This window comes from Phyllobates terribilis, unplaced genomic scaffold (genome assembly GCF_046119375.1).
Source record: "Phyllobates terribilis strain yellow unplaced genomic scaffold, ASM4611937v1 Scaffold_4__5_contigs__length_816908805, whole genome shotgun sequence".
Taxonomy (NCBI): domain Eukaryota; kingdom Metazoa; phylum Chordata; class Amphibia; order Anura; family Dendrobatidae; genus Phyllobates; species Phyllobates terribilis.
The window spans coordinates 666,865,266-666,882,305 of record NW_027362764.1 but is presented as its reverse complement, the minus strand read 5'-3'; the positions used below and the strand labels follow the sequence as shown (position 1 = coordinate 666,882,305).

Genomic DNA, 17,040 nt, shown 5'->3' with positions numbered 1-17,040 from the left:
TATATATAGTTAGGTGTGTGTGTACATATATATATATTGGTGTGTGTACATATATATAGTTAGGTGTGTGTACATATATATATTTAGGTGTGTGTACATATATAGGTGTGTGTACATATATATAGTTAGGTGTGTGCATATATATATATAGGTGTGTGTACATATATATAGTTAGGTGTGTGTACATATATATATTTAGGTGTGTGTACATATATAGGTGTGTGTACATATATATATTTAGGTGTGTGTACATATATAGGTGTATACACACACAGTTGTCATCAGCCCGCCAGGTCTCCCTCCGCCCAGCAGTGACATCCACCTTCGCTTCCTGCTCACATTCCTCCACTAACTTCCTAGAATCCCAGTCTGACTCCTCCCATACACGTGACTGATCACATGACCGTGACATCAACAAAGGTCCTTAGTGTCGGTGCGGTGTGTCCCGTGCGGTGAATGTGCGGATAGGAGGCTGCTGGTGAGTGCGGGTAGTGGGGGCCATTACTGCGCGGTCACCCCCTGTCCTCCGCGTCACTGTGTAACAGCAGCACAGAGGAGGGGAGGAAACTCGTCCTGCTCCACAGGTGCCGCGTCCTGCCGTCTGGCCGTGCTACAGTGCTGGTGTGTGTGTGTGTGCGTGTGCGTGTGCGTGTGTGTGTGTGTGCGCGCGTGCTGCGATATCACTGAGGCGTGATGTGTGTGTGATATGTAATTCTATATATAATGTGTACAGTGTCACCTGAGTCATGGCTGTGTAACGTATAGAAATATATATATAATATGCACTCAGGCTACAATGTATATACACACAGATATATGTATGTATACAGCGTATCATGTTAGATATCTATCTGTGTATAAATGTCTGTGTGTATAAATGTCACATTGCATTTTGTAAATATATATTTATACAGGTATACGTGTATATATCTCTCACATCACACACTTATACTGTGTGCATAGTGTATCCTGTATTTATTTCCATGGCCATGTGATATTTGGAGCCCGGGGGGATCTGTGTTGTTTCGTTGCCCCCTGGTATCACATGCCTGGCACATCGGGCTGTTGCCTCTACCACCTGTAGATTTTTTTGTTCTCTGGTTGCTGTAGATCTGTGAGCTTGTGCTAATCTCTATAGACCAGTGTAGTGACTAATGCTCCATATTCCTGACTACTGTACACATTAGGTAATCACCTCCCAACGTTTGTCTCCGGCTGTTGTAACCTGCAATCCCAGCTTGTCCTGACAGCCTCATTCTGGGAGCTGTAGGTCCATGATGGCTGGCGCCACACATTGGGAGACATCATCCTTTAATGCTATTGGTCATATTTCAGGAGCGGAGCAGATCCTCGTAGAGGGAGGTGTGGGGAGAAGACTTGGGGGCATGAGCAATAAAATGTAATCCTATATAAAGGAGCTGAAGTCCTTGTGTCATGGAGGCATCCAGAGTAACATAAGACTTGTGCCTTCTGGTGAAGCCCCAAACAGAGATCAAGCACCAAGTCCGTGTTTTTTTGCGGACTTTGTGTTGGTGCAAAAATCACAGAGACGTTTCCATTTTTTACTGGCCTCATGGGTGCAAAGTCCCAATACAAGTCAATGGATCCGTGAAAATACGGGACAGCAGACGGACGGGTCAGTACTCACTCCATGTGCTGGCCGTGACTAATATTCCAAAACTTAGCAGAGGCTTTGTCCTTTATTTATCCATGGCATGCTGACCAAACACTGATTGAAACTTGGGACTTTTTTTTTTTGAGTACATGAGCAAACAGATGTCTGAATAAGGCCATGGCCCCACTATCAGTATTATAGGGCTCACACTCCTGAGAAAAAATACTGACCGAATACTGACAGTGGGGCCGTGGCCTAAAGCCACCGTCACACTAAGTGAGATCGCTAGCAAGATCGCTCCTGAGTCACAAGTTTTGTGACGCAACAGATCTCGCTACATTTGACACTTAGCAGCGACCAGGCCCCTGCTGGGAGATCGCTGGTCGTGTCGGAATGGTCTGGACATTTCTTTGATCGTTAGGGTCCCGCTGTGTAGCATGCATCGGTGTGTTTGACACCTTATCAACGACCTTGTTGACGACTCAGACACAGAAACACATAGGCGTGCGTCGTTACACAGATCGTTACGGGTCGCCGCATCGTTGCTGCGTCGTTGTGAAGATCTGACTGTTTGACATCTCACCAGCGACCACATAGCGACGCAGCAACAATCCGTGACAGGTGGTATCGTTGTCAGGATCGCTGTAGCGTCGCTTAGTGTGACGGGGCCTTTAGGCCTTAGATTGCTAGAGACACTGACATGTTTTTTCTTGTCTACCCTTGGTAGTTTTACTTCTGGATGACTGGTTCGTTTCTGCATGGTATCCATGCCACGGCCTGAAATCTCCAGGTTTTTTCCAGATTTTCTGTGCCAGTTTTCCCCTGTGATTGTTCCCCGTGATATCTCCAGTACTTTGTGCTGCCATGCATCATCATGAGTCAGGTGAGCTTGAGTCAGAATAATACCCCGATTGTCCTGTCCTACCAGGCTTTGTACAGGAGACGTCTCTAATGTTATTTTTGGTTTCTATCCCTTCTGACAATACTGTAATATTTCCATTCTGATTTTTCTTTTTAATATCTTTTCAACAGATGCCCCTACTGTGACCGAGCATTATGGTTGGTTAAATTAGGTGGCATTGTTTGCCAGAGAATTTCAGTAGCAGAGAAGATGGCGACCCCGTACGTACCTGTGCCAATAGGAAACCTAACGTCGGGAAACATCACAAGTAGAAGCCAAAGAAGCTCATCCCTTGGAAGCACCTCGACAAGTTCAACCTCCTCCAAAGAGCCACCTGAAGAGGGCATCCCTGGAAGCCGCAAGAAGCTCAGCGCCCCCGATCAGCTGAGCTGTACGTCCTCTGTGTGCAGCAGCCCCCTCGTAAGAACTAAATTTGACTCCTCCGTAGAGTACAGCTCGCGACCCTCGCCGCAGGAACATGTGCCGAACTCGTCAGAGCTGGAAGATCGGCCGTCTACACCGACCATCCTGGGGTATGAAGTGATGGAGGAACGGGCAAAGTTTACAGTAAGTATATCCTATAGTACCTACCTGTTTTACAGGGTGACTTTAACTAAGTTTAGCAGCTATTGGTTAGAAGGATGATAAGTGACATTCTAAGACTTTTCTCCAATACTTGTCATTATTGGTTCATATGATTTCCTTCAGTGTTAGAGGGATGCAGGTTTTCCTTCCTTTTTACCAGTGTGAGCGTAGACTGATGAGTTTCTTCTCTGGGGCGTACGAGCTGTGAGGAGGCGGAGGGCTGATTTATTACATCATCTGATGGGAATTAAAGCCTTGTGCTCAGATTTGTCAGGTTTTGTCCTGTTTTGACCATTTTGTCAACTTGCTGGTCCCTAGGATACAACAGAAGAATGAATTCACCTAATGCATCCCAATGAGCAGCGAATCTGGAAAGCGCAAATCATGCAAAATCTAGATAGGGGTAATAGAGGGGACAGCCAGATGCTCTGGTGAATGTCTTATGACTTACTTGAGTAGCCCCTCATGATCCTTCCCACAGTGTTTGTGGAGCTTTCAGCAGCTCTTTATGATAATGGTAAAAGGCAGAAGTAGTGGTTAGCCTGGCTGTATTATCATATTGTCATTTATTAGGATTTCTGCATTTAGGGAGGAAGAAAAATGGATTTCCCGTGATATTAAGGGAAGTAGTACCTACCTGACATGACTGATGTGTTGTCTTTGTGTTTGCAGAATAATATAGTACAGTTTTATGTACTGTCTCCTCTGTAGCCATCATTAGTTGTACAGTAGTGAGTGCAGGGCCAGACGATTCATTTGCATAATTTCTTCACAATTCTGTTGTTAATCAGAATCATAAATTGACTTTTAGCCCCGTGCCCCCCAAAGGCAGATATAATGTCAGGCAGTGTGGCGCAGCGCTGCTAAGGGAGGGATGTACAGCCCGGGAGGGTTTGGGGAGGTGACTTGACATTGTTTATCCCTGGGCCGATCCAGTACACGATTCTGTATTACCACGTCTGCCGCCGCTCTGTTGAGGCTGTGTTAATTATGGGTGCAGCTTGCACATTCATGCAGGTTGGGTCGTGCTGGCACTTTATTGGCTTCAGTGTGACTCAATCTGTATGAACGTTCACGCTGTAGCAAAAATCCTGCGTGCTGCGGCTGAGCGAGGGCGTGCTGCGGCTGAGCGAGGGCGTGCTGCGGCTGAGCGAGGGCGTGCTGCGGCTGAGCGAGGCCTGCGACAATGGGTATAAGGGGTAAAGTTATTCTGTTTGGAACTCGCCAAGTTGGGCAATAGTTCACACTGAGCCTCCGTAGAAGGACCACACGTGGCCACAGATGTGGTGATGTGATTGATGAGATACCTGAACCTGGCCACGCCACTTATTATATACAGTATATGTGACTGTAACAATATTTTTCTTCAAGAAACTATTTCCAGAAAATCCGAGTATATTAGACCATAAAATTCAAACTTTATTGTGACATAGTCATGACTAAAAACAAATTAAAAAACAAAATGCTTCACAAAAAAACGTGTAACGTCAGGAAATAAATCATAAACCTCATTAAAGCAACGGTATTGGATACACATACAACAAATATGTGCAGATCAAGACCTATTTTGCATGATCTACCATATGGTTAGTTCCCATCAAATGGTTTTGGCATGTGCTCAGTTTGCATCATATACACATAATTATAAACATTTGGAAGACCCCATATGAATCTCATGCAAGGATATGTGACTGGTATATAATGTACAATGACTATCAGATATTATACCAGTCATATATCATCCTGTATGTAACATCTGGTATCTTGTATATGTATGAGACCTAATATAGTCTGTGCATGTAGTATGCTGTGATTGCAGAACATCAGATATTATACCCCTTGGGTATCTTGAACAACATCAGATGTTCTGTGATCACATATCATGCTGTATACTGTATTTAATATACTATGTTCACACTGACATCAGATGTATGATGTCCTGCAGTCATAGTAATATACCATCACATATCACCCTGTTTATCAGTCATACTAAATCATATAGCAGCCATATATTCTGTACACTGGCTGCATTCTACTATGATACTACATGCACACAGACCTCACATGTCATATACAGGATAATATATGACTGCTAGCTCACATACAGTGTCCTGTTCTCTCTAATGAATAGTCACATTGGGCGGCTCCCAGCATCATCCAGACCATGTGCAGTGTAAAGATGAAGCTTTAAAATAAAAAATTGTCCAACTTTGAAAAAGGAGATTTTAATGTTTTGTCAAAGTCACTCTCATCCCTAAGTGAGTGCAGGGAATGGGTCTCTTCTCCATTGGAGCTTTCTGATGAATGTCCTCATTTTTTAAGCGCACAAAGGAAAAGTTTTCTATGAAGTTCAGTAGAATAACCTATTATCCCATTTATGACTATTGGGTAAATACAATAATACGTAATATGTTGAGGGAAAAGAGATTCTCTCTGCATTGTCCCTGCAGGAGTCAGGTTCTCCAATAACTGCAAAATTGTGAGATTTGGGAGAAACCAAATTATCTTCTATTTTTAAAGGGGTTGTCTCCCTCTTGTCCCTCTGTGCCATGCACCTTTACATTTTACAGTGTGGAGATGGAGAGGGCACATGTGCTCTGCTCACAGAGGGTGTCACCTCTATAGTTTACGCCTGAGGCTGGGCTGTATGTTCAGGTCTCCAGTTAAAAGGAATCACAAATTCCGAGCTTTTCTATTTAAGTTTTAGATGTGTGCAGGGCTATAAAATCTGTATAAAATGGTCCAACTCCTAAAATATATAATACTGCATTGTACTACTGTACCCAATGTACTGTATGTGCTGTAAATGTTTTCAGAAGAACTTGGGAAAGTTATGAAATGACCTATAAATGTCTGTTCTCTCCCTGGTCTAAGGATCTGGGCTTTTAGTTGAGATGAATCTGTGCTGCACTTTATGTATATGCTCAGTAGTGAGGCAGTGAGATGAATCTGTGCTGCACTTTATGCATATGCTCAGTAGTGAGGCTGCGAGATGAATCTGTGCTGCACTTTATGTACACGCTGAGTAGTGAGGCAGTGAGATGAATCTGTGCTGCACTTTATGTACATGCTCAGTAGTGAGGCAGTGAGATGAATCTGTGCTGCACTTTATGTACATGCTCAGTAGTGAGGCAGTGAGATGAATCTGTGCTGCACTTTATGTACATGCTCAGTAGTGAGGCAGTGAGATGAATCTGTGCTGCACTTTATGTACATGCTCAGCAGTGAGATGAATCTGTGCTGCACTTTATGTACATGCTCAGCAGTGAGATGAATCTGTGCTGCTCTTTATGTACATGCTCAGCAGTGAGATGAATCTGTGCTGCACTTTATGTACATGCTGAGTAGTGAGGCAGTGAGATGAATCTGTGCTGCACTTTATGTACATGCTGAGTAGTGAGGCAGTGAGATGAATCTGTGCTGCACTTTATGTACATGCTCAGTAGTGAGGCAGTGAGATGAATCTGTGCTGCACTTTATGTATATGCTCAGTAGTGAGGCTGTGAGATGAATCTGTGCTGCACTTTATGTACATGCTGAGTAGTGAGGCAGTGAGATGAATCTGTGCTGCACTTTATGTACACGCTGAGTAGTGAGGCAGTGAGATGAATCTGTGCTGCACTTTATGTACATGCTCAGTAGTGAGATGAATCTGTGCTGCACTTTATGTACATGCTGAGTAGTGAGGCAGTGAGATGAATCTGTGCTGCACTTTATGTACACGCTGAGTAGTGAGGCAGTGAGATGAATCTGTGCTGCACTTTATGTACATGCTCAGTAGTGAGATGAATCTGTGCTGCACTTTATGTACATGCTGAGTAGTGAGGCAGTGAGATGAATCTGTGCTGCACTTTATGTACATGCTCAGTAGTGAGGCAGTGAGATGAATCTGTGCTGCACTTTATGTACATGCTCAGTAGTGAGGCAGTGAGATGAATCTGTGCTGCACTTTATGTACATGCTCAGCAGTGAGATGAATCTGTGCTGCACTTTATGTACATGCTCAGCAGTGAGATGAATCTGTGCTGCACTTTATGTACATGCTGAGTAGTGAGGCAGTGAGATGAATCTGTGCTGCACTTTATGTACATGCTGAGTAGTGAGGCAGTGAGATGAATCTGTGCTGCACTTTATGTACATGCTCAGTAGTGAGGCAGTGAGATGAATCTGTGCTGCACTTTATGTACATGCTCAGTAGTGAGATGAATCTGTGCTGCACTTTATGTACATGCTCAGTAGTGAGGCACTGAGATGAATCTGTGCTGCACTTTATGTACATGCTCAGTAGTGAGGCAGTGAGATGAATCTATGCTGCACTTTATGTATATGCTGAGTAGTGAGGCAGTGAGATGAATCTGTGCTGCACTTTATGTACACGCTCAGTAGTGAGGCAGTGAGATGAATCTGTGCTGCACTTTATGTACATGCTCAGTAGTGAGGCAGTGAGATGAGTCTGTGCTGCACTTTATGTACATGCTCAGTAGTGAGGCAGTGAGATGAATCTGTGCTGTACTTTATGTACATGCTCAGTAGTGAGGCAGTGAGATGAATCTGTGCTGTACTTTATGTACATGCTCAGTAGTGAGGCAGTGAGATGAATCTGTGCTGCACTTTATGTACATGCTGAGTATTGAGATGAATCTGTGCTGTACTTTATGTACATGCTGAGTAGTGAGGCAGTGAGATGAATCTGTGTTGCACTTTATGTACATGCTGAGTAGTGAGGCAGTGAGATGAATCTGTGCTGCACTTTATGTACATGCTCAGTAGTGAGGCAGTGAGATGAATCTGTGCTGCACTTTATGTACATGCTCAGTAGTGAGGCAGTGAGATGAATCTGTGCTGCACTTTATGTACATGCTGAGTAGCGAGGCAGTGAGATGAATCTGTGCTGCACTTTATGTACATGCTGAGTAGTGAGGCAGTGAGATGAATCTGTGCTGCACTTTATGTACATGCTGAGTAGTGAGGCAGCGAGATGAATCTGTGCTGCACTTTATGTACATGCTCAGTAGTGAGGCAGTGAGATGAATATGCTGCACTTTATGTACATGCTCAGTAGTGAGGCAGTGAGATGAATCTGCTGCACTTTATGTACATGCTCAGTAGTGAGGCAGTGAGATGAATCTGTGCTGCACTTTATGTACATGCTGAGTAGTGAGGCAGTGAGATGAATCTGCTGCACTTTATGTACATGCTCAGTAGTGAGGCAGTGAGATGAATCTGTGCTGCACTTTATGTACATGCTGAGTAGTGAGGCAGTGAGATGAATCTGTGCTACACTTTATGTACATGCTGAGTAGTGAGGCAGTGAGATGAATCTGTGCTGCCCTTTATGTACATGCTCAGTAGTGAGGCAGTGAGATGAATCTGTGCTGCACTTTATGTACATGCTGAGTAGTGAGGCAGTGAGATGAATCTGCTGCACTTTATGTACATGCTCAGTAGTGAGGCAGTGAGATGAATCTGTGCTGCACTTTATGTACATGCTGAGTAGTGAGGCAGTGAGATGAATCTGCTGCACTTTATGTACATGCTCAGTAGTGAGGCAGTGAGATGAATCTGTGCTGCACTTTATGTACATGCTGAGTAGTGAGGCAGTGAGATGAATCTGTGCTGCACTTTATGTACATGCTGAGTAGTGAGGCAGTGAGATGAATCTGTGCTGCACTTTATGTACATGCTGAGTAGTGAGGCAGTGAGATGAATCTGTGCTACACTTTATGTACATGCTGAGTAGTGAGGCAGTGAGATGAATCTGTGCTGCACTTTATGTACATGCTCAGTAGTGAGGCAGTGAGATGAATCTGTGCTGCACTTTATGTACATGCTCAGTAGTGAGGCAGTGAGATGAATCTGTGCTGCACTTTATGTACATGCTGAGTAGTGAGGAAGTGAGCTGAATCTGTGCTGCACTTTATGTACATGCTCAGTAGTGAGGCAGTGAGATGAATCTGTGCTGCACTTTATGTACATGCTCAGTAGTGAGGCAGTGAGATGAATCTGCTGCACTTTATGTACATGCTGAGTAGTGAGGCAGTGAGATGAATCTGCTGCACTTTATGTACATGCTCAGTAGTGAGGCAGTGAGATGAATCTGTGCTGCACTTTATGTACATGCTGAGTAGTGAGATGAATCTGTGCTGCACTTTATGTACACGCTCAGTAGTGAGGCAGTGAGATGAATCTGTGCTGCACTTTATGTACATGCTGAGTAGTGAGGCAGTGAGATGAATCTGCTGCACTCTATGTACATGCTCAGTAGTGAGGCAGTGAGATGAATCTGTGCTGCACTTTATGTACATGCTGAGTAGTGAGGCAGTGAGATGAATCTGCTGCACTTTATGTACATGCTCAGTAGTGAGGCAGTGAGATGAATCTGTGCTGCACTTTATGTACATGCTGAGTAGTGAGGCAGTGAGATGAATCTGTGCTACACTTTATGTACATGCTGAGTAGTGAGGCAGTGAGATGAATCTGTGCTGCACTTTATGTACATGCTCAGTAGTGAGGCAGTGAGATGAATCTGTGCTGCACTTTATGTACATGCTGAGTAGTGAGGCAGTGAGATGAATCTGTGCTGCACTTTATGTACATGCTCAGTAGTGAGATGAATCTGTGCTGCACTTTATGTACATGCTGAGTAGTGAGGCAGTGAGATGAATCTGTGCTGCACTTTATGTACATGCTCAGTAGTGAGGCAGTGAGATGAATCTGTGCTGCACTTTATGTACATGCTCAGTAGTGAGGCAGTGAGATGAATCTGTGCTGCACTTTATGTACATGCTCAGCAGTGAGATGAATCTGTGCTGCACTTTATGTACATGCTCAGCAGTGAGATGAATCTGTGCTGCACTTTATGTACATGCTGAGTAGTGAGGCAGTGAGATGAATCTGTGCTGCACTTTATGTACATGCTGAGTAGTGAGGCAGTGAGATGAATCTGTGCTGCACTTTATGTACATGCTCAGTAGTGAGGCAGTGAGATGAATCTGTGCTGCACTTTATGTACATGCTCAGTAGTGAGATGAATCTGTGCTGCACTTTATGTACATGCTCAGTAGTGAGGCACTGAGATGAATCTGTGCTGCACTTTATGTACATGCTCAGTAGTGAGGCAGTGAGATGAATCTATGCTGCACTTTATGTATATGCTGAGTAGTGAGGCAGTGAGATGAATCTGTGCTGCACTTTATGTACACGCTCAGTAGTGAGGCAGTGAGATGAATCTGTGCTGCACTTTATGTACATGCTCAGTAGTGAGGCAGTGAGATGAGTCTGTGCTGCACTTTATGTACATGCTCAGTAGTGAGGCAGTGAGATGAATCTGTGCTGTACTTTATGTACATGCTCAGTAGTGAGGCAGTGAGATGAATCTGTGCTGTACTTTATGTACATGCTCAGTAGTGAGGCAGTGAGATGAATCTGTGCTGCACTTTATGTACATGCTGAGTATTGAGATGAATCTGTGCTGTACTTTATGTACATGCTGAGTAGTGAGGCAGTGAGATGAATCTGTGTTGCACTTTATGTACATGCTGAGTAGTGAGGCAGTGAGATGAATCTGTGCTGCACTTTATGTACATGCTCAGTAGTGAGGCAGTGAGATGAATCTGTGCTGCACTTTATGTACATGCTCAGTAGTGAGGCAGTGAGATGAATCTGTGCTGCACTTTATGTACATGCTGAGTAGCGAGGCAGTGAGATGAATCTGTGCTGCACTTTATGTACATGCTGAGTAGTGAGGCAGTGAGATGAATCTGTGCTGCACTTTATGTACATGCTGAGTAGTGAGGCAGCGAGATGAATCTGTGCTGCACTTTATGTACATGCTCAGTAGTGAGGCAGTGAGATGAATATGCTGCACTTTATGTACATGCTCAGTAGTGAGGCAGTGAGATGAATCTGCTGCACTTTATGTACATGCTCAGTAGTGAGGCAGTGAGATGAATCTGTGCTGCACTTTATGTACATGCTGAGTAGTGAGGCAGTGAGATGAATCTGCTGCACTTTATGTACATGCTCAGTAGTGAGGCAGTGAGATGAATCTGTGCTGCACTTTATGTACATGCTGAGTAGTGAGGCAGTGAGATGAATCTGTGCTACACTTTATGTACATGCTGAGTAGTGAGGCAGTGAGATGAATCTGTGCTGCCCTTTATGTACATGCTCAGTAGTGAGGCAGTGAGATGAATCTGTGCTGCACTTTATGTACATGCTGAGTAGTGAGGCAGTGAGATGAATCTGCTGCACTTTATGTACATGCTCAGTAGTGAGGCAGTGAGATGAATCTGTGCTGCACTTTATGTACATGCTGAGTAGTGAGGCAGTGAGATGAATCTGCTGCACTTTATGTACATGCTCAGTAGTGAGGCAGTGAGATGAATCTGTGCTGCACTTTATGTACATGCTGAGTAGTGAGGCAGTGAGATGAATCTGCTGCACTTTATGTACATGCTCAGTAGTGAGGCAGTGAGATGAATCTGTGCTGCACTTTATGTACATGCTGAGTAGTGAGGCAGTGAGATGAATCTGTGCTGCACTTTATGTACATGCTGAGTAGTGAGGCAGTGAGATGAATCTGTGCTACACTTTATGTACATGCTGAGTAGTGAGGCAGTGAGATGAATCTGTGCTGCACTTTATGTACATGCTCAGTAGTGAGGCAGTGAGATGAATCTGTGCTGCACTTTATGTACATGCTCAGTAGTGAGGCAGTGAGATGAATCTGTGCTGCACTTTATGTACATGCTGAGTAGTGAGGAAGTGAGCTGAATCTGTGCTGCACTTTATGTACATGCTCAGTAGTGAGGCAGTGAGATGAATCTGTGCTGCACTTTATGTACATGCTCAGTAGTGAGGCAGTGAGATGAATCTGCTGCACTTTATGTACATGCTGAGTAGTGAGGCAGTGAGATGAATCTGCTGCACTTTATGTACATGCTCAGTAGTGAGGCAGTGAGATGAATCTGTGCTGCACTTTATGTACATGCTGAGTAGTGAGATGAATCTGTGCTGCACTTTATGTACACGCTCAGTAGTGAGGCAGTGAGATGAATCTGTGCTGCACTTTATGTACATGCTGAGTAGTGAGGCAGTGAGATGAATCTGCTGCACTTTATGTACATGCTCAGTAGTGAGGCAGTGAGATGAATCTGTGCTGCACTTTATGTACATGCTGAGTAGTGAGGCAGTGAGATGAATCTGCTGCACTTTATGTACATGCTCAGTAGTGAGGCAGTGAGATGAATCTGTGCTGCACTTTATGTACATGCTGAGTAGTGAGGCAGTGAGATGAATCTGTGCTACACTTTATGTACATGCTGAGTAGTGAGGCAGTGAGATGAATCTGTGCTGCACTTTATGTACATGCTCAGTAGTGAGGCAGTGAGATGAATCTGTGCTGCACTTTATGTACATGCTGAGTAGTGAGGCAGTGAGATGAATCTGCTGCACTTTATGTACATGCTCAGTAGTGAGGCAGTGAGATGAATCTGTGCTGCACTTTATGTACATGCTGAGTAGTGAGGCAGTGAGATGAATCTGCTGCACTTTATGTACATGCTCAGTAGTGAGGCAGTGAGATGAATCTGTGCTGCACTTTATGTACATGCTGAGTAGTGAGGCAGTGAGATGAATCTGCTGCACTTTATGTACATGCTCAGTAGTGAGGCAGTGAGATGAATCTGTGCTGCACTTTATGTACATGCTCAGTAGTGAGGCAGTGAGATGAATCTGTGCTACACTTTATGTACATGCTGAGTAGTGAGGCAGTGAGATGAATCTGCTGCACTTTATGTACATGCTCAGTAGTGAGGCAGTGAGATGAATCTGTGCTGCACTTTATGTACATGCTCAGTAGTGAGGCAGTGAGATGAATCTGTGCTGCACTTTATGTACATGCTCAGTAGTGAGGCAGTGAGATGAATCTGTGCTGCACTTTATGTACATGCTCAGTAGTGAGGCAGTGAGATGAATCTGTGCTGCACTTTATGTACATGCTCAGTAGTGAGGCAGTGAGATGAATCTGTGCTGCACTTTATGTACATGCTGAGTAGTGAGGAAGTGAGCTGAATCTGTGCTGCACTTTATGTACATGCTCAGTAGTGAGGCAGTGAGATGAATCTGTGCTGCACTTTATGTACATGCTCAGTAGTGAGGCAGTGAGATGAATCTGCTGCACTTTATGTACATGCTCAGTAGTGAGGCAGTGAGATGAATCTGCTGCACTTTATGTACATGCTCAGTAGTGAGGCAGTGAGATGAATCTGTGCTGCACTTTATGTACATGCTGAGTAGTGAGATGAATCTGTGCTGCACTTTATGTATATGCTCAGTAGTGAGGCAGTGAGATGAATCTGTGCTGCACTTTATGTATATGCTCAGTAGTGAGGCAGTGAGATGAATCTGTGCTGCACTTTATGTACATGCTCAGTAGTGAGGCAGCGCTGTGGAGTCAGGGAAATCTTGGGATTCGGAAGTTTGGCTTACCGACGCCATTGCCCTGGTTATGTGACCAAACTATTGTGTAACAGTCGCCATGTAGCCCCAGCATAAAAGGAATCTAGATAGCCCAGTGCACCTCAGAATGTTCTTGTAGTCCTGCACATCACCTAATTCAGGCCCCGTGGTGCTAGAAGTCGGTGGCGTTTCGACACTTCTCATACCTATTTTTGGATATAACCATTTTGCTTCCACTTCTCGGTGACCACTTTGCTATGAGTAGTCTGGTTATTCTTCAGAGTTTACCTATTTAATATAATGTTGAAAAATCACCTGGAGGGTCCAGAGTCCAATACTGCATTCACACGTTCAGTATTTGGTCAGTATTTTACATCAGTATTTTTACATCAGTATTTGTAAACCAAAACCAGGTGAGGAACAATCAAAAGAAAAATATAATAGAAACACGTCACCACTTCTGTATTTTTCACCCACTTCTGGTTTTGGATTACAAATACTGACCGTGTGGACATGGCCTAAAACTATAGTGATTGCTCATAGTTTATAAATGGTCTTTTATTTCAGTAGATGGCGCAACAGAATTTCCTTGTGTCATTGCAATGGATAAGGTTTGATTTGCTTTTACAATCCTCACACCCAGTGTAATTTCAAGTATAGCAAAATTGTAAAAGGAAATGGAAAACTCTGTAATCGTTTTTGGGTATTGTTTTTTGGTGTTCATTGTGCAGTAAAAATGACTTTGGCATCATGATTTTCCAGATCAGTTCAATTACAGCAATACCAATCACATAGAGGTTTTTAATTACAAGGTGGAAAAAATTTGGAAATATTGTTTAAAAAAATATATATATACACTGTGTGCCGAATTATTAGGCAAATGAGTATTTTGATCACATGATACTTTTTATACATGTTGTCCTACTCCAAGCTGCATAGGTTTGAGAGCCAACTACCAATTAAGTAAATCTGGTGATGTGCATCTCTGTAATGAGGAGGGGTGTTGACTAATGACATCAACACCCTATATAAGGTGTGCTTAATTATTAGGCAACTTACTTTCCTTTGGCAAAATGGGTCAGAAGAGAGATTTGACGGGCTCTGAAAAGTCCAAAATTGTGAGATGTCTTGCAGAGGGATGCAGCAGTCTTGAAATTTCCAAACTTTTGAAGTATGATCACCGAACAATCAATCGTTTCATGGCAAATAGCCAACAGGGTCACAGGAAGCGTGTTGGCCAAAAAAGGCGCAAAATATCTGCCCATGAATTGAGGAAAATCAAGCGTGAAGCTGCCAAGATGCCATTCACCACCAGTTTTGCCATATTTCAGAGCTGCAACGTTACTGGAGTATCAAAAAGCACAAGGTGTGCGATACTCAGGGACATGGCCAAGGTAAGGAAGGCTGAAAAACCACCACCTATGAACAAGAAACATACGATAAAACGTCAAGAATGGGCCAAGAAATATCTTAAGGCTATGTGCCCACGATGCAGAAATAAAGCAGAAAATTTCTGCAGCGTTTCTGCATCTCCCTTGCCAGAAAAAACGCATGCGGATTGTGCATGCGTCTTTCCTGCAGAATACATGCGGATTCACATGCGTTAACGCATGCGTTTCCCCATGCGGACTGACAAGCACTTTCCAGGCGATTAGCATCACTTGGAAAGTGCTTGACAACTAGGTCACACTATATAAATCCATGCAAACGGCATGGATTTATATACTGTGACCGTAAAAATAAAAAAATAAAGCTATACTTACCTCCGATGCCGCCGCGTGTGCTGTCGCGCTCGTCCTGGCTTCTTCCTGGTTGCCGGGCTATCGCGAGACAGCCTGCGGTCACATGACCGCGACGTCATCTCAGGTCCTGGAAGATAAGCGCTGCAGGGGCCGCCGGACAGGTGAATTTAACTTTATTTATTATTTTATTCTTTTTTTTACAGGTACAATGGTACCCAGGTCTGGATGAGAGTCTGCTCTCCTCCAGAACTGGGTACCATACGCACATTGAAACGCATATAATCCGCTTGTACAAATGTACAGACACGGATTATATGTCTCTCAATGGAAGTCAATGGCGGCAATTCCGCTGCGCTTCCGCAAAATTAATGAACATGCTGCGGATTTATGAGCGCTGCAGAAACGCTGCGGAAAAATCCGCAGCATGGGCATTGACATTGCGGAATGCCATTGGGGACCATGGGGTGCGGATTACCAAGCTTTTTTGATACGTTTCCGCTGCGGAATTTCCGCAGCGGAAACGCATGAAAAACGCATCGTGGGCACGCAGCCTTAGACTGATTTTTCAAAGGTTTTATGGACTGATGAAATGAGAGTGACTCTGGATGGGCCAGAGGCTGGATCAGTAAAGTGCAGAGAGCTCCACTCCGACTCAGACACTAGCAAGGTGGAGGTGGGGTACTGGTATGGGCTGGTATCATCAAAGATGAACTTGTGGGACCTTTTCGGGTTGAGGATGGAGTGAAGCTCAACTCCCAGACCTACTGCCAGTTTCTGGAAGACAACTTCTTCAAGCAGTGGTACAGGAAGAAGTCGGTATCATTCAAGAAAAACATGATTTTCATGCAGGACAATGCTCCATCACATGCATCCAACTACTCCACAGCGTGGCTGGCCAGTAAAGGTCTAAAAGAAGAAAAAATAATGGCATGGCCCGCTTGTTCGCCTGATCTGAAACCCATAGAGAACCTGTGGTCCATCATAAAATGTGAGATCTTCAGGGAGGGAAAACAGTACACCTCTCGGAACAGTGTCTGGGAGGCTGTGGTGGCTGCTGCATGCAATGTTGATGGAAAACAGATCAAGCAACTGACAGAATCTATGGATGGAAGGCTATTGAGTGTCATCATAAAGAAAGGTGGCTATATTGATCATTAATTGTTTTGTTTTTTTGTTTTTGCATGTCAGAAATGTTTATTTCTAAATTTTGTGCACGGATATTGGTTTACCTGGTGAAAATAAACAAGTGAGATGGGATTATATTTGGTTTTTATTAAGTTGCCTAATAATTCAGCATAGTAATAGTTACCTGCACAAACAGATATCCTCCTAAGATAGCCAAATCTAAAAAATAAAAAAAACACTCCAACTTCCAAAAATATTAAGCTTGAATATTTGAGTCTTTTGGGTTGATTGAGAACATAGTTGTTCATCAATAATAAAAATAATCCTCTAAAATACAATTTGCCTAATAATTCTGCACACCGTGTATACCGTATATACTTGAGTATAAGCCGAGGTACCTAATTTTACCACAAAAAACTGGGAAAACTTATTGACTCGAGTATAAGCCTAGGGTGGGAAATGCAGCAGCTACTGGTAAATTTCCCCATCCTGGTATGTATGGCACCCCTCATCCCCCAATCCTGGTATGTATGGCACTCCTCATCCCCCAATCCTGGTATGTATGGCACCCCTCGTCCCCCATTCCTGGTATGTGTGGCACCCCTCGTCCC

The 17,040-nt window shown here is 43.8% G+C and overlaps 1 protein-coding gene across 2 annotated transcripts in view; it reads left to right on the top strand.

The window, feature by feature from the left end:
* The first annotated feature begins 366 nt into the window (after positions 1-366).
* SNX16 (sorting nexin 16) overlaps positions 367-17,040 on the top strand; it is a 39,513-nt gene continuing 22,839 nt past the window's right edge. Inside the window, exons 1-3 of one of the 2 annotated variants that reach the window (XM_073679511.1) lie at positions 367-478; positions 2,343-2,498; positions 2,648-3,083. In XM_073679511.1, coding sequence (XP_073535612.1) covers positions 2,727-3,083 — 357 coding nt within the window. In that variant the 5' untranslated portion in view covers positions 367-478; positions 2,343-2,498; positions 2,648-2,726. The remainder of the gene's footprint in view (positions 479-2,342; positions 2,499-2,647; positions 3,084-17,040) is intronic. The other variant, XM_073679510.1, reaches the window with a different exon arrangement.